At 39.5% G+C, this 23,338-nt stretch overlaps 1 protein-coding gene across 1 annotated transcript in view; it reads right to left on the reverse strand.

The window, feature by feature from the left end:
• The window catches only part of grk6 (G protein-coupled receptor kinase 6), a 42,512-nt gene extending 22,175 nt beyond the window's left edge, over positions 1-20,337 (reverse strand). The window contains exons 1-3 of the mRNA XM_047606704.1: positions 20,124-20,337; positions 14,291-14,386; positions 1,039-1,151 (exon numbers count right to left, since the gene is read on the reverse strand). Of these exons, the coding sequence (XP_047462660.1) occupies positions 1,039-1,151; positions 14,291-14,386; positions 20,124-20,175 (261 nt within the window). The 5' untranslated portion in view covers positions 20,176-20,337. The remainder of the gene's footprint in view (positions 1-1,038; positions 1,152-14,290; positions 14,387-20,123) is intronic.
• Between the last annotated feature and the right edge of the window lie 3,001 nt (positions 20,338-23,338).

Here is a 23,338-nt window from a genome sequence, read left to right on the forward strand (position 1 = left end):
AGCCGACAGTCGTGGGCTTCACGAACCTCCAACTTAGTCTAATCGGACAGTGTTCTGCCCCCTGACTTTCCTGCTGCTTTATGCTAAGCTAGGCTAATCACAACCTTTCAGCTCTCTATTTAAGCACATTTACTGCTTGATAACTTGATTTGAGCCGTTACCGCTAACAAGGTACCAGTCATTAAGTGCTACCCTGACTTACCCCATTCTCCATGCTAAGCTAAGCTAAACACAAGTTTAGGCTAATTGCTTATTGTGGTGTTCTCTTTGCAGTTATCTGTCTACAAAAGAACTTAGACACGTGAAAACAAGAGGAAATGATGATGAAATTCAGAGATTTGTAGTGATTACGAGGAAGTAACAAGGTAGCAACTAATCTCAACTTTGACAAGTAATGGGAGCGACTGATCTGGTTGATTAACGTATGATGCAAACAAATAGTTCCCCAAACATTTACCTGAAGGAAACATTACGACACTATGGGAAACACTATGACCATTTGCTTTGGGATTGAAAGAGATTACTTTAGTGAGTGGAGGAATGTCTTCAAGAAACTACAAGAGTCCAGATGCCTCTGTTTGAGCTTTGTTTTTTAGAGTATGATCTACACATACACCAAATTCCCAGTTCCAACTGAAGAAGCCTCGACACAGGATGCTGCTACCACCATGCTACACATACCAATAATGTTTAGGTTATGCTCGTTTCACTCCAAAACACTTGAGTCTTTTGAGCTGGCAACCAGAGCTTCAAACATACACTGGAGACCACCTGTCAGCTACAGATATATATTGACGATGAGAGAATCGCTTTGTGTGTGGAAAATGCTTGAATCTCTGTTTAAAGTAACTCCTACTAAAGAGGCATGAAAAGGCTTCAAACAGAGCTGTTTCACAGGGGTTTCTTGAATAACTTTTAGCCCTACTTTGAGTGGCTCTTCGCATGTCTGTACTCGGGGGGACTATGGGCCTCATATAATCTTTACCCTCTACTAACAAGTCTGAATCTTCCAGCAATAAGAAAAAAGTCTTGTCTTACCACAGCGTCCAGGAACTTGACACAGCGTCTCAGCTCGGGTCGAGTCTCGCAGAACTGTCTGAATAGTAACCGTCCAATGGGCTGCCGCTCACAGAGGCTGCAGTAGTCCTTCTCTAAACATAGACACAAGGAAAGGCAATAGGTGTTAGAAAAGTTACAGGCAAGTTAATTAGTTAGACATTTGTTTGTTTAGAGATCCGACAGGCCTGTTGATGGTGATTGGTCACAGAAAATGACCAGCTATGAGAACAATGAGTTACTTTAATGCTCTAAACACACAAATAATAAATCATTCACACTGGTCAAAATAAATTTTAATAAATAACCCTGATAATTTTGGCATTAACAAAAGAAGAAGAAGAAGAAGTAAAACACACATGCAGAGGACAATTTTACTGCTGACTGATTTCTGGGGTTGTGTGAGTTCACCTGTCCAGCTGTGCTTTGGGACAAAAAAGAAAAAACAACAGCACCGAGGAAACAGGGATTTGCATCCGTGACTCATGGGGATGCAAAGCGATTCAGGACGCTTGACGCACAAACAAATATGATTCATGGAGATCACAGAGCGACTATTGCAAGAGGGAAAAGGAAGAAGAGGGCAAACAGGTCTGCAAACTCTTTCAACCTTTTTTAAAATAGCATTCTCCTTCCTCTTGTCTGACTTTGGACTGCACACTGTAGTATTTCTTTATCCAGCACATGTAGAAACAATAAATATGGACCATTAATTAGGACAGAGCTGTGAAGATCTATAAATAAATCTGTAAAAATGAGAGATACATTTCACAGAAAACAAACAGACGCCTTAAAAGTGTGAACTAGTTAAATGTCTGTGACACATCAAGCCAGAAATCTTATTGTAATAATGGAGTTGTATTTAAGTCTGATAATACATGTCTCTAATGAAAGCAAACCTTGGTCAGTCACCTCTACCTCTTAACAGATCATTACTATGAGTGATGAATCCATTACTAGTACATGTTCAGTAAATGAAGCCTTAAGACAAAATGGTGAGCGTGACCTCTCATTGATTTGTTTAACAAATTTTAAATGACACAGAAATAAAGATAGCAGATTTTATGGGAACGGAAGCCCGAGCTTATTCGGACGTCACATTAACCGTTGTACCTTATTTCTTTGCTAGTGTGAACACACAATGAGCCCTAGGTCCCATTCAAGACCATCTACTCGACAGGGCTGATCCTTCAGGGCTGAAAGAGGAGATGCGTATTTTCTCAATAATGGCTTGTGTCTTTATTTACATTTATTACCTGACAAGTGCTGGCTGGGGACAAATTTGAATGCCAGGTGTGAGCAGGTACTTAAAGATGGGTAGTTGCAATTTGACTGTCCAGGAGGGGTATTTTTTTTTGGATTCAAAAGATCCGATATCAATTCAGAAAATTATCAGATGGAACTTTTTAAATACAAGCCATTTCCTGCATACTATCTTAAGAAATCTCGCTAGATGGGTTTCACACAAAAAATCTTGTGTGATTTCTAACGAGATTAGTCACCGTGTAGTGAAGATCCAACTCTGAGAGTGCCATCAGAGAGCGCCATCAGGTCTGGAAGCTCATTGGATTTAAAAAGTACGGCGACAGAGAAGAGCTGGACAAAAGCAAAGACACGTGAAATATGAGAAACTAGAGGAATTGTAATACAGAATCTCGCTCATAACTATGTAAAATTGATACCTAGTCCTGCTTTTGGAACCATTACTCTTAAAATCAGCAGGTCAAATGTTTGCGGCGATCTCAATCTTTTATTTACAGCAAATGTTCATTCCTTGGGATAAGTGTTCCCTCAGTTGTTTCACTGATGTATATCATCAGTCTGCTGGTGCCTCTCTCGGTTTATCCCACTTTGAGTCGTTCTGCTCTACTAATCCCTGCACTGCTACGTTCTCTTTTGTTCTTCTACTAATGATCTCTTTATCCTCTGACATTCTCCCTCAGAGTTATCAGAAGCAGAACCAAGGAGAACAATGAAAAAATCTGTGGAAGACGTACATCAAGGACTCTGATTAAAATGTCTACCACATGTAGATTCAGAGAAAAATACAAAATTAGCTTCACTGGATTTCATAAAGCTGCTCGACCAGTCCCACACCGACTCCTCATGCATGAAATGTGAAAACCCCAAGTTCTAGGAATTTATCGTCATCTGGTTGTGGCTCAGTGAACTTTCTCAATAGATCTCTGCACAGAACATGCTGTACATTAAGCCACAGAGAACCAGAACATGCTGTACATTAAGCCAAAGAGAACCTAAATAAAGAGGCCACTGTCTGGTCTCCTGCCTGCTCCTCACAGAGAAATGGTGATGCCCCGGGTTTGAAACCAGATCAAGGCCTCTGCACGTCTGACTGTCTCCCTCTATTTATAGATACAGTATAGAGTATCCAGCAGAAAGAAGTGGTTGATTTCCATTTGTAAGTCTGCTTAATGATGCTAAGATGTTAAGTGTTTTCCTCCTTTTTGCCGTAACTCATAAAGTGCAATAGTTGGCAATTTGACATTCATTTTGATTCATATCTCTTTATGACAAGCCTATAATAAATTATCGTCAATGTTACAATGTTTTTAAGGAAGAGAAACATTTAGTAGCAATTCAGGACTATGTTTATGTTCATCCAGTTACTTGAGGGTTTGTATCTTTTCTTCCAAACATTACAAGAAGCTGCGTACGGGCTCCAAAACCATCCCCATTTATGTCACCATACTAGCTGGTTAATAGGTTCCCTCAGTCTACCGGCTGCTCAGCCCTAGAGAACATAGTATATACACCTCTTTCCTTTTCTGTAAACAACAGTTTCCTGCAGCCACAATAGCTGAACCCTAAAAACTAGTCGTGGAAATGCTTTATACTGTTAGATTATGTTTCTATAATGGCATGTTATGGTTGCCCCGTCCAAACACAAGACGCTTTAATTTTGTAGTTTGTATCGAGAACAAACACATGTGCAGAAAATCTGCTGCATGCGTCTCGGAGGTGCACTAAGTAGAACAGCTAATAGAAAAAAACAGCAGCAAAGTCAAGGAGTTCTTCTTTCTGAAGTGTACTTCAGGCTTCAGACTTGCTCTAACTTCTTTAACAACAAGAAAGCACTTGTTGAGTCGCAGATAACCGATATCAGGAGCAGATACAGAAATATTCAAATGCTAGTTACTATTTAATTTGAGTCATCACAGGAAAATAAAAAGGAGACATGAATGAGCAATATGTTAGTCACTCGTTGCTTCTTCGTAGCTGATAGTTGGTTTCTAGTGCATGTTCCAGGATCCAGTTGCTTAGGAATCCCTTTTGTATATTTCCTTCTCTAAATGTTTCAAAGTGAAAATATATTGTGTGTTTGGTGCACGGAGAACACCATATCCATGGTGATAGTAACGTCTCAGGGCGTCAGCTGGAATCAAGGACTTTCTTCTTCACTAATGCACCATCTGGGTTCACCTGCTATCAGCACGATTGATTTGGTGGTAGGAACCAAAATGTTGGTCTGTGTTTCTTTCAGGGAAACATTTGGGGAATTCTGTGTTTGTCAAACACTACTCTAACTCTCTGAATTTAATTAACATGACATGACAAAAGAGACAAGAGACAACGACCTGCGTGCAACAAACCAGGAAGTGGAGCGTTTCCTGACTGTCTTTCTCAAGCTTCACTCCCACTCATCTTTTTCTACTGGTTACCACAAAAACTACTGTAAACAGCCACTTAAAGAAAATGTTTGAGAAATGGCAAATAGTTACCTTTGTATATCCCACCTATAATCTTTTTACCTTTTTTTCAACCTCAAAGTTATTTCTACTTTGTTTACAGTCTCAGTATTTTCAAAATGTACTTTAAGTTGTCTGTACTTCCTGCTTCTGTTTGTGTTCTTATGTTTGTCAGAAACCATGCAAATCAAAGCTTATTTGCATGGTGCGTTCCAGGAAACAGAAGAGCAGCTCTGGTTTCCAAAAAAAAAAGTATTGGTTTTATATAATTTTCCATCCAGAAGTAGAAAGTAGATCGATGATATAAAAATCAAAAACTGCAGAAATTAGGAAAATTGAGCAACAGATCTATACTGCATTTTAGCATGTGACAAGCAGACATGGATTGTTGGTACTTCAGCAAGTGAGTGTTGTTATTGACTTCAGTGAATAAGAGCTCATGAACATCATCAAACATTCTGTTCCTCGTGTTCGCTGTTGGCCTCACTGGACTCTTTTCATGTCTTTTTTTTTTTAGACTATTTTATAAGACCACTACATAACTTTGACTAACACATAATAAGGTTACAAAAACATCTAGTGAAAGCAAGTTGACCAACTAAGATGGTATTTTTACCCATTTACTTTTTTTTCAGAATAAGTTCAGTTTTATTCTCGCTGTCTGGTGAAAAACAACAAAATACAAATTCTATCAAGGCTGTGGGAGCTCTTATTGTGAAGTGACTGAAAGTGTGGTTGTGGTTGTTTTGTATGAGGCACCTAATAAAGTATAGCACTGTATTATTACCTTGGAGCTAATTTTAGAAATTTATATTGTGTTGTTAATAATTTATATTTTATACTTTAGATTTGTCAAATGTTAATCTGAAGTGCAACCAGAAACTATAAATGTCTTGTAAACTGAAAGTTACAATGAAGAAAAATTGTCTCTCCCTTCTGGAAATGAGAGTTTTTACATACAATCAGTTAACATTTAAGTCTTTTCTTCTTTCTTCTCTTCTTTCAACAACTTTAATCCTTCCTTCTTTTAATCTAGACCATAATAAACGATTATGCTCTTATGCTCTTATCCTACTCTGTCTTCGTCATACAGCTGCTCAAGTTTTAATTTCTGGCAAACAGACATGCCAACGCAGAAATGTCACCACGGATTTAAATCTCTTTTACACAAAAAAATAGAGAGAGATTTATCTGGTGCTAATTAGATTAGCTAAATCAACTAAATCAACAGGAATTTGTTTGTCGAGGTTAGAAGGTAGAATTTCTTTTTTATCTGGAACATAAGAAACGTTTTGTAAATGATTCCTAACTTTATATCGTGCTTCATGACTGCCAGAGTATTTATATAACCGTGGTTACATCCATAACAATCTTAGTTATTGAAGTTTCAGAATTTCTTTTTAGCAACTAAAAAACTTTCTGTAGACCTAGGTTCTATGTAAATTTTTATGACCTCCAAGATACTCATAGAACCTTGGTTACATCCATAACATTCCTAACTCTGTAGTTTACTCCATCTCCGTCATACAGATGCTCAACTCTTCATTTCTGGAAGAAAATAAAAGAATAACAAAAGAAAAATCCAGTCTGGCCATAGTGTTGTTAATAGTGTTGTTGACCAGATGTATAAAGTACATAATGTGCAATGGAAATTACTCAATCATAACTAAATAACTTCCTAGAATACTTTGTCACCACGCTGCAAAGAAAAAAACGTCATCATGACTTCCTAACGATGTTGCCTGTGTTTCTGTTGTACCTCACTGTCACGTATGTATGTATACTATGATTTGGCTAGGTGCATAATCTGACAGTAGTGATATTTTACATCATACTGATGTCGCACAACACAGACAAACTTCTGGGGAAGCCAAACCATTTGCTGGTTTACAAAAGAAAACAAGCACACAGTAATTTGATTATACTGAGCTAATATTCAGTCGATTTTGGTCTCTAGCACATCCCCAGAGAAATATCAGGCTCTAACTGCAGCAAACAATGGCCTTTTTATTACCACAAAACAGTTGTAATGGCAATCTTTTAATCTTTCTTAGATATTTGGGCTGGATATAAATAAATGTCTTCACACAAGCACAGGAAATAAATGACACTAATCAAGATGGATTCACAAAAGTGTAGCTGTGTGTAGTTCACAAGATTACCAGAGCTGTTTTGATTAAGTATGAGTCGGAAATAGACAAACAAATTACCCTAGTTATGTTTACTGCTTAAAAACAGCCTAAGGAGCGGAGATGAGTCGATTTCACTTCTGTCAATTAAAATGCCTTCAGGAGAGCAAACAGAATCATCTCTTTGTCTCAGCACGAGGATTTCCCACAATTTAGGAGCAAATACCAAATACTGTGGCTACTGTCTTTTCTATGAGTAACATATTTAGACAGAAAATTCATTCAAGCCGCCTCCAGGGACGTCCTGAAACTCACATTTATTTTACTGAAAACACTTGCATTCAACAGAATCTTCTTTGATGTGCAAGGTCCTAAATAAACATTCAGGATCTGAGGCCTATCGAGGAAAGAGCCTTCGCTTCTTTCCCAACAATCAAAAACAACATTATCTCGTTGTCATTGTCATAACAAGGATTCAAGTTTTAAAGCCAGATTTGCTACAAATCAACTACAAGTTTTACTCATAAATTTGCTTGTTATTTTTGCAGATCTTCCCAAAGAAATAGATTTGGATGGAATAACTGATAAGTACAGTTCATAGTAACAGCATGTTAGTTAAATATTGTGAAGTCTAGGGCAGAAGTAGGGATGGGCATCGATAAGTATTTTATTGATACTGATGCCATTATCGATTCTGTTTATTGATTCAACTCTTTATCAGTTCCCTTATCAACAGCACTTTTATTGGGTTTCTAAACAAGAGATAAGACCTTGTGTAAGGAAAACAAATAGGAAACTGGTCACTGGATCCTCACTAGCACTGACTTCTGCGCAGACTTGGCGATAGCTGCAATTGTTAATCCCGTCTGTCGTCGACAAATGCTTCAGTGTGCTGTTGGCGTTGCCGCCCTTGTTTGAAATTACGGTGCTGCATGAGCTGCACGTTGATCTGTTACAGTCCATTCTGGAGAGGTGAAGGCACGTTTTCAGTCTCTCTGCAATTGTGTCTTTCTTGTTGTCACATGAACATCACGTGATGTGAATGACGTGCTTCGACGTAAAGATTCTTTTTCGTTTTATGGCAGTTGGCAAACAACTTTTAGGTGTATTATTGGCCATCATCTGGACGATGTTAAGATTCAGCACGATATTGATGAATTGAACCAGATGGATTCGGTTCTTTAAACTCCTTATCGATGCCCATCCCTAGTCAGAAGCGGTCAAATATTCAGGAAAAATCAGTTTTGGATCAAAATGTTATCTTTTTATTAAAACTACAGTTTGTGCTCATAATATTATAGCCTGAGAGCCAGATCAACTTCTCCTGCCTGCAATTTTTTTTCTGTGGTGGAAGGTTTTCTGGAGTCTCTCTAATGAGAACTGATTCTGCTCCTTCAAAGATCAGCCGGTCCAGTCAGATCGTTCGGGCGGGTTTTATGTGGTGATGGACAGAAGAGTAACAGTGACGTAGTCAAACACAATGTCTGAGCATCGTGGAGTTGAATGTGTTAACAATAAAATGGCAGGAGTCAGAGAAACAGAGATTTATATTTCTCGTTTTAGTCAGTTGTACAAGAAACTGACAAGAAGACAACTTTAAAGAACAAACACTATTGGTATTGTTGTTGTATTCAACGTCATATTTCCTTATTTGCTTAATGTCACGTATTTCATTGCTCTAATTGACCGTGGGACTATCCAGGCGACGCAGATTGACTCCCCCCTTGTGTCGTGGTTTATAGATTACCCAAATGGCAGACCACAATATGTGTGTTACAGGGTGGTCAGTAACACTGGGGCCCCACAGTGGGACTCACCTCTCTCCTTTTCTCTTCACCCTCTACACCACAGACTTCAACTACTGCACAGAAGATCATCTGTGTGATAATCTCCACAAGTTTTGTGATGACTCAGCGATGGTTGGAAGCATCAGCAAGGGTGGTGAGGTACAGTACAGGGCTGTTGTGGACGTCTTTGTCACATGGTGTGAGCAGAACCATCTACAGCTCAATGTGACAAAGACAAAGGAACTAGTGGTGGACCTGAGGAGCACCAAGGTGCCCGTGACCCCTGTTGCCATCCAGGGGGTCAGTGTGGATGACGTTGAGGACTACAAGTAACTGGGGGTTCACAAAGACAATAAGCTGGACTGGGGGGAGACCACTGACGCCCTGTACAAGAAGGTCCAGAGCTGCCTGTATTTTCTGAGATGGCTGAGGTCTTTCAACATCTGCAGGACTATGCTCAGAATGTCCTGTGAGTCCGTGGTATCCAGTGATATCTGCTATGCTGTTGCGTGCTGGGGCAGCAGACTGAACAGACTGATGTGCAATGCCAGTGACGTAGTGGGAGTGAAGCTGGACCCTCTGACGGTGGTGTCAGATAGGAGCATGCTTCACAAAGTGAAAGTCATCTTGGACAACGTGTCCAACCCACTCCCCGACATGCTGGTCAGAGTTCTTTCAGCACCAGGCTGATTACACCACGATGCATTACAGAGCGCCACAGGAAGTCATTCCTGTCCATGGCCATCAATAATTTCCCGCTGTGCAGTACTCGTATTCAATGTTATTATAAAGCAACAACTCTGAACACAGGTTCACTTATACTTGTACATATTTTTATATGAATATTTTATATTTCTTACACTGATGCATGTGTTCTTATTCTAATTTTTTTACGTATGCTTACATAAGTAATTTCACCTTGGGATTAATAAAATAATTCTGACTCTGATATCCAATTGTGCTCAGAGTTTTTTTTTTTTTTCTCAGTATCGTTTGAAACATTCGAATATAAGAATGATAAAATAAAAAATGTGCTATATCATGATTGGGGGTCTTTTTCGTTGAGGTTGCAGAAATCTTCTGCTGTTCAAAACTTTCTGTTTTATTTCCATGTTTCTGTCCAGTTTTATCAAGCAAGAAGTAAGCAAGAAGATCAAAGCTCCAAAACACAAGATTCAAGTAAAAAACAGAACAGATCATAGATATTTCTTGCTCAATCCCTAGTGTGGGAGTATTGAAATTACTTTAACCCTTTCGCTAATTTGTTGCCTGCAGTAAGTATTCGCAGGAGGACTTTGGATTACTGTATCTCTTTACAACCAATGTGGTGTCATTAAGGTAGTTTTACTTGCACCTTCCCCAGTAGGTTATTCCCCTTTTATGACATGCATGGTAATTGTAAATTGCTAGATATAAGACGTTCCAAGTATTCTGAAAAAGGGGCAAAATCAGTTACTCACAGGACATGTTCTGAGTTTCTTTTATAGTCATATGCTTTTTGAGACTTGAATATCAAAGGGTATAGTAGTATAAATAAGATTTCCTTTGTCACCCATTTACTGTGCATTTACAGTAACACATAACACAACCTTATCTGAGGTCTTCTGTCTCCAACCTGTTAAAGTGAAAGTAACTATAGTGCTGCTTGAAACGGCAAAAACACCAGTCAGCTTCCTCTTTCTGCAAAGGCCACAGTTTCCTGTGAGCTATGACTTGAGCAACTTTTTGTAGTCAGACTCGTCAAGCGTTTTCTGAACCGGATAGATGATCAGTTTGATGCCAGGAGAAGTAAGGACAAATTATGTGCTGCTTTTTGTGTGGAATATTGTAAGTGTATTGGTTATTCTTCAAGTTTTCCCATGAGAATATCTTCAAGATAAAACTAGAAAAATGAAAAAATAAGAATAAAAAACAAAGTTACGCCAACACAAAAGCACGAGTAATCATGACTGACAAAACTAATTGCTTTACGTAATTCCTAAAGCACAATAGTTGGTTCTGGGATTGAGATTATCAAGACATTGATGAAAACCAGCAAAACATTTTTTAAAGGTCCTTCTGGTGTTAATGAATATTAGAATTCATGCAGCGCTACATTTATTTTTAGCTGCAAATTTACATTACATCCAAAGCGGATGGATAATTAATGTTTGGAATGTGTGGAGTGTGAAAGGTCATTGTTGACCTTGGAAAAAGTAATTCGCCAACAGAAACTCAACTTCCTGTGCGGACAGGGTTTGCCAAGTTCTCACAATGACAGATGTTTTTACTTAGTTATCCTTGCATGAAGTGCAGATAACGCAGAACTGTTTCTGAAAAGAGATAAGGTACAAATAATATCGTCTATTACCACTGTAAGTTGATGTGATGACTGCTGAGCAAACTGCAACAACATTTCTAACATGTCCACAAACCAGGTACCAAGTTGAACTAATCTCTACTTTGTCGACCAATGGGAGCCACTGATACAGTAGACTGACATGTGACACAAACAAAGAGTTCCCCAAACACTGACTTGAAGGCAACACCAACCATCACTTTGATACCTGCCACTAATATCGACCATGATGACAGCCTGGCTTGGAGTGTTAGGTGAACCCAGATGGAGCGGCGGTGGCACCATGAATATGGTGTTCTTTGCAGAGACGTTCTGGTTACGTTTTGCCTCCGATCCGATACAGGTCTTTTAATATTGAGTTGAACTAGACAACGTGTGTGCGCATCCTCCATAACCGCTGCACTGGCGTATGATCCCAGCACAAAAACTTACAAGAAAGCCGGTCACAGAGGAAGAAGGTAAACATAGCCGGTAGAAGAACCACCTGAGCAACAACGTAGAAGAAGCTCCCAGAAATGTTACATACGAAATTTAAAAATCTGTACTATTATCCATCTTGTTTGAAATGCAAGTCTGCCGCATGAACGACTTATTTATTATATGACGTAATAGGCCAACCGGAAAGTGGACTGTATTAACCCACTGAAAAGATGTATATCTACACACACCTAGTGTGAAGGAGGAGTTATTCAATTTTCTCCGTTGCATGTAAAGTCAAATTTTGAGCATAGCTCGATTAAGCTGTGCATGTAAATGCACTGACTGAGAAACATTTGGAGTGGGAACCAAGAGAGTTACTTAGAGAGCCAGAGCATAGAACTCATTATTAGCAACCAAACAGACATCGAGAGAATGATTATAAATGTTGACCCTGGTAGTCAGCTGTTGTATCACAATTGTCGTTGAATTTACAGTTAAAAATTAGGACTAACTAAGAATTTTCACAAATGAAACACTAATGAAAAGGTTAGCCGAGTTTAGCATAAAGACTGGCAGTCTGGGGAACAGTTAGTATGGCTCTGTCCAAAGTGTGAAAACGCACCTACAAACAAGACTGGAAAATCGTGTTTAATCAACAAGACATATTATTTTAATATCTATACTTGGAGTTTGCTCTTTTTTGTGTACATAGCCTAAGGTCTGGATAAATGGGTGTCTATTTCTGAATAGGCCACCTATGCTACTGTATACAAAGGAAATGAAAAATCAACATTAGTCATACTTTCCAGAGTGAAACTTAATATGAAATACTGACATATCATATCATGTTTCAGTACGTTCTGCATTTGGTTTGTTTTCTTAAGTCTTTTAAACTACCATACCAGCAGCCGCGGATCACGTAACATACCCGATCACGGCATTTAGTGGCTGTGAAGTTACAGTTGCTTCAGCCCAATAAAAAAAAACACTGTCACTGTGTGAAACAATGAGGGCATTGAATAAAAACCTACAACACAGAGCCACACTGTATGTGAAGCTGTCATGCGTAGTAATTCATACATTAATATGACGGTCTTCAGGGGAGTTTCCCCTCTAAAGAAGAAGAGTCACCTGCTGCTACTTAATGAGGAGAATTTCAAATAAAATGCACATGTTGTTCATTTGGTCCTCTCAGATGATAAAAATATACTCTGAAACAGAACCTTGTGTGTAAACCAGAGACGACTGGTGCAAGAAATAAAATAGAAAATGTGGTAAAAAGTGGAATTTACACCAAAACAAGGAATAAGAAAGGTCCATGCTCCACGTTATTTTTTTCTTTTCTTTTTTATTGTGTGAACTTGAGAGTTGAGCTGTCAGTAAACATGGCAAACGTTGGAAAGAATATCATATTAAATATATTAAAAATCAAAAATGTCCATCTTGTTCAATGGCATTCAAATGGGAAACTGGGGGAGCTACTTTTGACTGGAAGGCTAGGAGGTTACCTTTAATTGTTTAAATCCTCTTATTCTAACAAAAGTCTGCTTGTTCCCTCTATATTTAATCTATACTGATTCACACCCAGACAAACACTTAAAAAACGGTTCTGACTTCAGAAGATGAAACTGGCCGGACAGGTTTCTTGTTGTTATTAATTGGCTGTACTTGGCTGTACCAAGTCCACACCAATTACTTTCTGATGGGTCTTTGATGAAATGGCCAGGGCTAGAATACATCCTGGCTTTCGGACCATTATTGGTCTAAAGGTACCTGGATACACTTGTGCTGATTAGAGTGTTTATCAGTTCTAAACTACCAGGCACCCAAGAGATAGTTTGATCCGAAGTATGGACTAGAGGACAAAAGAACAGTGATTCCTAATTTGGAAAAGCATTGCACTTGAAATGCATTGTAGGATCTCAATGTCAATAAAAGAGGCTGGGCAAGAACACCTCCAGGTATCTGGACGGTTATTGGTCAGATGGCACTTTGAAATGGAACAGTATTTGGACAGGAAGCGATGACCTTTCAGAAGAACACATACTGATGAACACTCTTGGTACAGCCATTATTATATAGCCAATTATTATTCCTATCCATGTTGTTGACTCAATCTGTCACTACTTTCAAACAAACACTGCTCTCAGATGATACTCACCAGTTAACACAGTCAAATAAGCTACTCAACTACTGGTTTAAGTAGTAGACTAAGTTGTGGAGAAATCTGTAGTGTGAAATGTGAACACAGCAAGATGTCTTTCGGCAAGTAAACTGCAATCCCTTCGGTCCTATCTTTCCCTCGCTGGGTTTGTTTGTTTTTTTTCGCATTAAAAAACACTAAACGGGGACAGTTTTAGCCCAGTCACAGGTCATCCAAAACAGGGACTGTCCCCAGAAATCGGGACATCTGGTCACCCTAATTTAGTGGAGGATGTGGCTGCTTTCTCCACTCATTTGCTGGCTCTCGTTGCACTCCGGCTTGAGGTGGTGGAAAAAATTTGTTGTGTTGCTATCATTAGCCATTAGATTTTGCAAATCTAGCATACGGGACAAGTTTGTTCCACATCCACATCCATCGCAACCAGTTCCATATTATTCATACTAATGAGCCTCATTTATCCACAGGTAAGCCATGGCTGTGAGGACGTCAAGTCTGTCAACTTGCGTGTATCACATTGATCGCAAGATGGCCAATACTCTTCATGGGGATTGCTTTTGGTGGTACATCATGTACGATAAGTTATCTCCCATTCCTACCCTCAGACTACTGATCAAGCAGAAAGGTTTGCATATGAAAAGATATTAAAAGAGGCTCCTCTGAGAGGCGGTGGGAAGACGCTGTTATCTTACCAGTGGTCTGTCGTAGCTCCTCGCACAAACTTATGTGGGGAAACTGCAGCATCTGCTTCCATTTCTTGCTTTTTCCTTTCCTGTTCCCGCCACCTCCTGTGTGAGAGAAAAACAGAGTGTGGTTTAAAGGCTGTGGTTATCAATGTCACTTCACAACATAACAGAATTGATTTTCTCTTAGTGAAGAAGCCACGACTGAAAAAACCACAGCACACGTGAAGCATATTTGGTATCTTAAATGGGAAAGTACACAGCAGATATATCATGTGAGAGACCTTCAGAAAGCCAGGACGTACACTTCATTGCACAGCTTGTTGTAGCATGTGCAATCTTCAAATGATCCAACATAACAACAAACAGATTCTGATGCATTGATTTCTTGTTGGAAAACTTCAAACTTGTCAAGAGAAACCACAGACAGTTTATGCTGCTTTAAAGGTCTTTATTGGTTCAAAAGTTGTAATAATGTAATAATGTACACGGAGTGTTTGTAACTACAGACAATCATCAAAACTCTTTCCTAAACTTCTTTGGTCACAAGGTTTTTCTTTTTCTCTAGACGTGTTTCTTTGTTTTAATCGTGGCAAACCTGCAGGCGGTGAATGTCCTCATAAGTGCAAGAGGCCGAACACAAAGAGCACAAAGAACAAAGCAAAAATGAGAAACCAGAGGAAGTTCCTGTCCTTTCAGAAGCTCCAGTCGTCTGTGGATCGATTCAGAACGCTGCAGTTTCTAGTGCCAGTCCATTCACAATAACGAGGCGTTGACGAGAATCGCTCCTTATCGCTCTAAAATCAAGAAAGTTTCAAGTCCGTCTGCGTCTTCACTTTCCTGTAGTTTTCTTGGTCTTTGTCACCTCCTGACCTCACCTCCTCCATTAAATACAGTCCTGACTCTCCCGCTGCTGTATGCAAAGCTAGGCCAATCACAACCTTCTTAGAGGTGACCGGGACTTTACACTGACTGTTGTTGTTCTGGTTTATTGAAATTCTGCGTTTTATTTGCTCCCATAGTGGCTGTTAGAAGCAATTTACAACGCAATTCAGGAAATGGCATGCATCAACACATTTTATGATTTTATGAACTGATATCAGATCTTCCCAATCAAGATCAATCTGAATAGGAAATTTTATTTCCTATTTTTGTTTATTAATGAAGCAGCAGCAGGGTGATTGAGGTTCACACCCAAATATTCCCTGAGTTTAATGAGACTCGCTACAACATTTAAAGGTCATAATGACATGTTTCAGTGTTTCCCCTAATTATGATACTATCCCAGCTATTAACAAGATTATGAGTTTTGCATCAATCCGTCTTTAAATTACCGTAATAATGCAAAGTAATGGATTTAGCGACAAATAGTGGCAGTCTGTGCATTTCATCTTCATCAGGGGTGTCAAACTCATTTTAGTTCAGGGGCCACATACAGCCCAACTTCATCTCAAGGGGTGTCAGGTAACATAATATCAAAATAACCTTTAAGTCATGACAACTGCAAATGTTTCCCTTCTTTCTAATGCAAATGAGAATGCACATATTATGAAAATGTTGCCATTCAATTAACTAAATTACTTTTACAAAACATTTCATGAACAACTAAACTAAATTTCTTAAGAAAAAGAAGGTCAATCTAACAGCAATCCGCTGTTTGGTTCTGGGTCTCAGTTTTGTGCCAAGTCTGCAACTCTTACTAAAACAGCGTGAGCCCTACTGGAGAAATTAGGAATTGCAGATAGCAGTTTTATTGAAAGAATTGAACGGAACAGATTGGACATTCTGCCGGACAAAATGCTTTTGAGACGTGACATTCTTTAGGCAAATGTATAATTAAATACAGCGAACAAATCTAATTTATAGTCATCAGTTGACTATTATTCCAACTGTGCTAGCTAGCGTTAATTTAGCTAGTTAACGTTACGTCTGGAGTCGATTCCTTTAGGGGTTTTTTTGTATTAAAAATGTGAAAAAGCTTCATGCCATCGAAGGCGACGTCTTTCTTTGTCCAGCAGTTATAAATCTACAGACGACAACGTAAAACATGAGATTGTTAAATTATGCATTACTGGGTAATCTAACATCTGAGGCAACATATTAAAGATTAGCACTTTGGCTAACACTAAATTAATCCAAAGAGCTTTTTCTCTCTATGCTGCCTGCCGAGCTCTGATTGGCCAGAGCAGAAACAAAAACAACCTGGAGATGTGGAAAGTTTGAAAACGTTTGAAAAAAATGAAAGGGGGATGTCCTTCATTTCTCAAGAAAACATCAGCAGCTGTGAAACTTCAGGAGGAGAACTAGCCCTCCGGGACCTGGACAAAGATCTGACGCATTTACTGATATTTACTGATAACACAGCGTTGTTGTGAATACAGCAGCAGCAGCCTTGAGATGTCCAGCCTTCTACACATGCCATGCTTCAGGATTTGCTATTCAAATAATACAAAGCATCCGAGCAAAAAAATCGATTATCGTCATAGATACACTGCAAACAAGGTGCTTGTGCTCGTGTCCGGGAAACGAGGGCGATAATATCGGAGACACAGATAAGCTGATAGATGCCCGATGTCTGCTGTGCGCATTAGTGAAATTGTAAATGAAGACAAACAGCGATTCTACAGGAGTGAGACAGAAAATGGACAACATTAGAGTCTAATCGGTTTGTAGTGTGGAAACATTGTCCCACGCTGACAAGAGTGGTAATGTAGGTCAAAGCTTACAATTTCAAAGCAAGGAAGACAGTGGCATGACATAGTTGCCAAAGTAAAACACTAAAATACATGTCAAACACTTATTTATTCAAGGACGGTTTCTGTCATTTTAAGTAGTTAATATAATGCTGATGTATGTTCAAGTGATGCTGTTAATACATGTAGCGTGTGTGTTTTCTATCAGTCTGTATTTAAATTACTGTAATAGACATAACGTGAATATTGGATTTAGTGACAACCAGCAGCAGCCTGTGCTGTTTATATAGATGAAGATTAAACATAATGCTTTTGAGAAGTGGCACTCCATGGACAAATGTATATAAGATTAAATAAAGTCATATCAGCGAATAAATCTAATTTATAGTAAACTGTTGACTTTCAGTCTAACTTTGCTAGCCAGGGCTTATAAAGTTTAGACGTCTGGAGTTGTTTCCTCTAGGGTTTTCATTTACTGGCTTTAACTAATTTTAAATCTCCACGGTCTAAAAAATTAAGCGCATGAACGCAGGGTCTCAAAAAGTGACCGTAACGTCAATTTTTAGTAGTAGTAGCCAACACAAATTACTTCACACGCTACGTGAGTTGTCCATGACGTTTTCTCCGACAGGTTGAATCCAGCAAAGAGCAGGTGAGAGACCAAGAGGGTTTGTGTGTGGGGCCCAGGGGGAGGCAACTTTGGGAAGAGAGACGTTATTTCGGGAGAAACAGGTAAAACAACGCATGCACAATGTTGTTCTAGACATGGAAAAATATTTCCGATTTGTTATGAGACCATGGCGTAGTATTAAATTGTATGGGAAACACTAGGTTCCTATACAAAGCGATATCTCGTACGTGTTTCCTTTGACAGATGTTTTGCGAATGAGCTGTAACTCTCGTAAAGTGTCGTCTCGCGAAATCTCGTAATTCTCTTAAATTCTCGTCAAGCGAGACTTCGCTTTGAGGAAGATGGAATTCAGATGAACCGGTCACTTGACCCACTGCGTCATCTACGGTGATGGGGAAAGTGTTTCCATTGCAATTTTATGTAATAGTGTATTTTCGCAATATTTAAGAGTGGTTTTTAAGTGCAGGCATTTCCATTACCAGGTTTTTGTAGCGATATTTTGGTTTTGCGCATTTACAGCGCGTCTCACTGGTTCCATAGATTTATAGTGTTTCCACAGTATTTTCCTCATCGTTTCTCAGTTTTCTTGTGAGATTTGCAACAAGAGAATACAGGACATGGCTTGCGCTCACATAACCACAGGATTTTATGCATTGATATCAGATAAAGTTGGTCTGGAGCCTCTCTGTTGAAAATTGATTGCCCAGCTGCTGGGTCAATCAAGTCATTTGGGATTCATGTGACGACAGATGATCATACACGTCATCTGAGCACAGCAGAGTTATCAAAATATTCATCAGGACATTCAGTTATATCTGGTAACAAAACGTACAAATGCTCCTAATTCTCAACTGGAGGTCTTACTTCACAGGCGTAACATTGTGTATCAGCACTAGATCAGTTCACCAGACCTCAAATAAATCACTGAAATCTAATTACAGGTAACAGAAAGGTAAACATCATTATCAACCAGTTCGTTTACAGTGTTGCCCGGTTCCTGTATGCCTGTTTCCTTTAAATTTTAACACCATCTCCAAAGCAAATCCCCGCAAGGGGCTTTATTTTAGACGATGAATCCAGTCTTGTGGGTCTAATTGCTTACATGCAGAAATTGGCAACACATGTTAGGAATGTGAATTTTCTTCGGTGTCCGACAGTGCTGATGATCTTTCTCGGAGAGAAAAGCGCTTTGGTTTATCTTACAGAGATGATCTTAAAGATGAGTAGTGCTCACCAGAATCAGAAAATACTTCAGGAGATTCAGGAAAGATTTTACTGCCAAGTATGTTTGTACATGCAAGGAATTTGCCTTGGTGTTTGTTGAGCACAGTGTGCATAAAATATACAACCGCGTGCAACAAACACCAGGGCAAATTCCTTGTATGTGAACAAATGTACCTACTTTAATTTGTTTTCTCATTTGCACCACTCTTAAATCTTAGCACAAGGATTTTGATGAGTTTTTTTGTTTGGGCTGCAGAGAGGTCAGAGGTCAAGGCCCGCCTGGAGCTGCCTTTCTCAAGGGCACTTCAACTGGGGGGGGGGGGCAGCAGTGTGCCGAAACAGAGGGCTGGAGTCCTCCAGATAAGCTCGGGGATCACGACTCTTTTCTCGCGTCCCTCTGCAGAGGGCATCAGAATTAATGTTGGCAGTGACTCACCACAACCTTCGCTGAGAATAACAAAGGGCTCAGATGATGCTTTCCACAATACAGCTCTGCACCGTGGTGCCTGTTAACTTCCTGGGTTTTTGCAGCAGGCTGTCTTATAGTTGTGGCCAATCTAATAGGGGCACCAGAATCAGTTTTGTGGTGCACAGCCTCGGTGCGCGCAGATGCTCTGCCTCAACATCCTGTTTCGCAAAAGCAGAGAGCGAGGCTGCAACATCAGCATGGGAAGCCCGATGTGTCTCTGCAGTCACAACCCCTTCCGGACTTCATACTTCTTTTTTTATGTAAATCCTCGCCGCCGCGCCAGAGACGCTTTTAAAAAAATGTGCAATTTTTGTGCACAATTCCTACAATTCACTTCGTAATTATTTACATTAACATAAATAGTAACTTCAGTAAAGCTCCATACATGTCTAGTCTGACTTACTGTGAAGGTGGATAGCGTGCTGTTAACAGTTATTGACAGCTTGTGCGGTGAGCAGCCTAAACAGGGAAGGTGCATATTTTAATGGCTCTAAACAAGATTCACTTCGACCATTTTAATGCCGAATTGCTCACAGTTTGCTAAAGAGTTGAGTAATGCCCCCAGGCTTGTTGCACAAACAGCGTTAAGTCACGGATGAGGCAGAAACTTTAAATTGCGCAAGTTGTGAATGGGGTTCTGAGCGTCATTCGAGCAAACGGACATTAACGGTAATATCCTGCGGGCAATCGTGAAAAAAAGACTTTCAGCAAAGAGGAAGTGGAGGCACTCGTGTGTCCAGGGCTTTATTTCTACCGTTTTAGCCGGTGCTGCGAGGGCAGGACACCGTGAGAGAGGAGCTGTCAAACGGCCATCTCCATCCTTACCTTCCCGTGCTTTGAGCAGCACCGTGTTGGCCACGATGTTCTCCAGCTCCATGTCGAAGCCGTGTCGGGTTGAGACAGCAGCGGTACACCGAGCTCCTGGTTCCCTCCCCCGGCTATCCTTCTTTTAAAAAACCCGTCCGCCACCTCTTCTTCCACCCGCCCGGCCAAGGAGTTAAAATTCAAGCCTCCGTTTCTGATTTCGCGCAGCCCTATCCCGGTGACAGTCCACACCCCTCCTCTCCTCTTTCTCCTCCTCTTTCTCCTCCCATACCTTTAAACTCCGCCCCAAAGCTGCGCCTTCTTTAAGCTAGCTCTCGAGCTAACACATCTCTACACTCAATATAAAATATATGTTTTCAAAGTCTAAGTAAGTTAGTATTAACTAAGTATTAAACATAACTAATAATTTTAGCAATCATCCTTGCTAGCATCCTTAGCTCATGGGAGGGTAGCCCTTGATTGCTAACGGTGAAAGTGAAAGGTAACCTAAAAAATGAAATTGCTATTATTGTGGGCTTAAAGTTAGTTTGAAATGTTACTTTCAGCCCGTTACATCTTGTTTTTTTTATGATGTATTGCTTACTACATTGTCTGGCCAACAAAAAAAAAGATTAAAAAAAAAACTAAAGTTCACACTTTTATATTTGGTTAGACCACCTTTAGCTTTTATTACATTACACATTTAAAGTGGTATTGTTTCAATAAGAAGCTTCTGCATTGTCATAAGATTTATTTCCATCCAGTGCTGCATTAATTCTTCACCAAGATTTTATATTAATAATGGGAGAGTCTGAAAACTGTGCAAAGCCTTCTCCAGCACGTCCCAAAGATTCTTAATGGTGTTATGGACTGGTTAGCTAATCCAAGTGTGAAATAAACCTGAGAAAGCATCACTTTATCTGCCTCTCTTCTTACCCAGATGTCCCATCACTCTGGAACAGGGTAAATCTGGACTCATCAGACCACATGACCTTCTTCCATTGCTCCAGAGTCCAATCTTGATGTTCCCTTGGCAAACTGAAGCCTCACTTATTAGTGGTTTTCTTAAGGCTACACAGCTGTTCAGTCCAAATCCCTTGAGTTGTATACTGTACATGTGGAAATGTTCTTACTTTCACTATTAAACATGGTCCTGAGTTCTACTGTTGCTTTTTCTTTGATTTGATTTCACCAAACATTTAAGTGATCGCCAATCCCAATGAATCAGGATTTTTTTTCTGACCATATTTCTCAGACAAAGGTTCCTTCTCCACTGTCCTTCTAGTTTTTAATAATGTGTTGGACAGTTTAGTAGTCCAACACATAGTTTTAGTAGTTTCTGCTTCAATCTCCTTAAGTTGTTTTTTCTGCTTGATGCATGCCAGCGATCTGACCCTTCACAAACAGATTAACATCTTTTCCACGACCACGGGATGTGTCTTTCGACATGGTTGCTTAAGAAATAAGAAGCTGCTCATTGCATCAGTTGTGGTTAAATAACTTGTTTCCAGATGAAAGATAATTGCCCATGCAGTAATTATCCAATAGGAGGCTCATACCTATTTGCGTAGTTAAATGTATTAGCTAATTAGCTTTTCTATCTATAGTTGCTGCTTTATGTGTTTTGCCTCCTGCTCTCAGGGAAGTGGACTTCCCTGCACAGATCAATGAAATCAGCCCCGCGGTGCATTATGTTAAGTTGCATTAAGAAAGACTTTCACTGTTTTGTCCTGCAGACTGATGACAGCAGCTTCCATACCAGGAAGAGAGTTGATAGTGTTATTGATGCACCAGCTTTTGTACCTCCTGGGCAAAGCTTATTTGAAGCAGTTCTCTATTTAAACTCCTCAGCTGCCCATGGATGAGAAGGACAGTGTGACTGGTTCAGAATTTGTATTATTATAATCTCAGGATTCTAATTCTGAACTTTTATTGAATTTTTTTTTCTTGGCTTATCAGAAGGAAAATATGTCTCTGAATTGAATCAAACTGAAATGGGCTCAAACTGAGTCCGCAGTACTTTTTGACTAATACTGACACCCAGAGGATATAATCAGCAACTGTAACACCTCCTCATGTCCATCACAACACTGAGACTGTTCCAAAAACAGTTTATCAACCTGTAACAAAATGTAAATTAATGAAACATGAAACAAACAAAAAAATGTGTTACAAATTCCAATGTAATGTAGATATATCAGCATTTTATGCTAAAGTTTGATTTCGTCACTAAATGTCATCACCAATCATGTACTAATTTCTTGGTAGTTATTGGGATACTTGATGCATTCTTAATGACAAGAACCTGTTTATTAGCTCAGTAACTCAGGATTTAATTGTGTATTTTTGATCTAGACCGATAACTGATGAATGTTTAGTAAACACAGTTTTTGGACTAAACTGCATGCCATTTTTACAACAATGCAATCAAATAAAAAACAGAAAATAGAAAATTTACAGAGCAGGCCAAGGTGTAAATAAACAATTTCTCAAATAGGATTTAACACATGATGGACTTCAAAGGACTGAAGCTTAAAAATCTTAATTTAAATGAGCAAACAATTGTTTTCACCACCAGTTTGATTCATTCATCATTTGGTGCATAAAGTCATCACATAATAAATGCACATCATAATGTCCAAGAGGCCAAGTTATTCCAATATATTTGAACAATTCCAGTCTGGTTTTTGTCCATCCCATAGCACAGAAACAGATCTTAGAAAAATCACTAACAACCTCCTCATGGTACATGATTCTGGACATTTAACTCACTTCATACCTCTCCCAGCGCAGCGACTTTGTCCAGTTTAAATACTTCAGATCCCACCCCTCACCTGTTACCAGAGGACTCCGCCAGGGCTCCGTCCTGGGTCCACTTCTGTTCATTATCAACCTTGTTGCACTTGACAATATTTCTTCTGTAAACAAAAGGTACATTTTCATTCCTATGCGGATGACAACCGGCTATACTCGTCTACGAAGCTGACTTCTAAAACAGAAGTCCTCATCAATTCTAAGTCCACTCTCAACAAAGTTAACAGTTTCTTTCTTCTTCACCAACTCCACTTGCTTCCAATAGAATCCTGCATTGAATACAATACCCTGCTACTTGCCTTGAAGTACCATCATGTCAGTCTGAATTTCTCCAATTATTCACAACCTCACATACTCTCAGATCCTCGTCAGCCCTCCAAATAATTGCACCGCCTGCCCGCCTGTCCACCATGAGTTTTAGA

This window comes from Mugil cephalus, chromosome 15, assembly GCF_022458985.1.
Source record: "Mugil cephalus isolate CIBA_MC_2020 chromosome 15, CIBA_Mcephalus_1.1, whole genome shotgun sequence".
NCBI classification, from domain to species: Eukaryota; Metazoa; Chordata; class Actinopteri; order Mugiliformes; family Mugilidae; genus Mugil; species Mugil cephalus.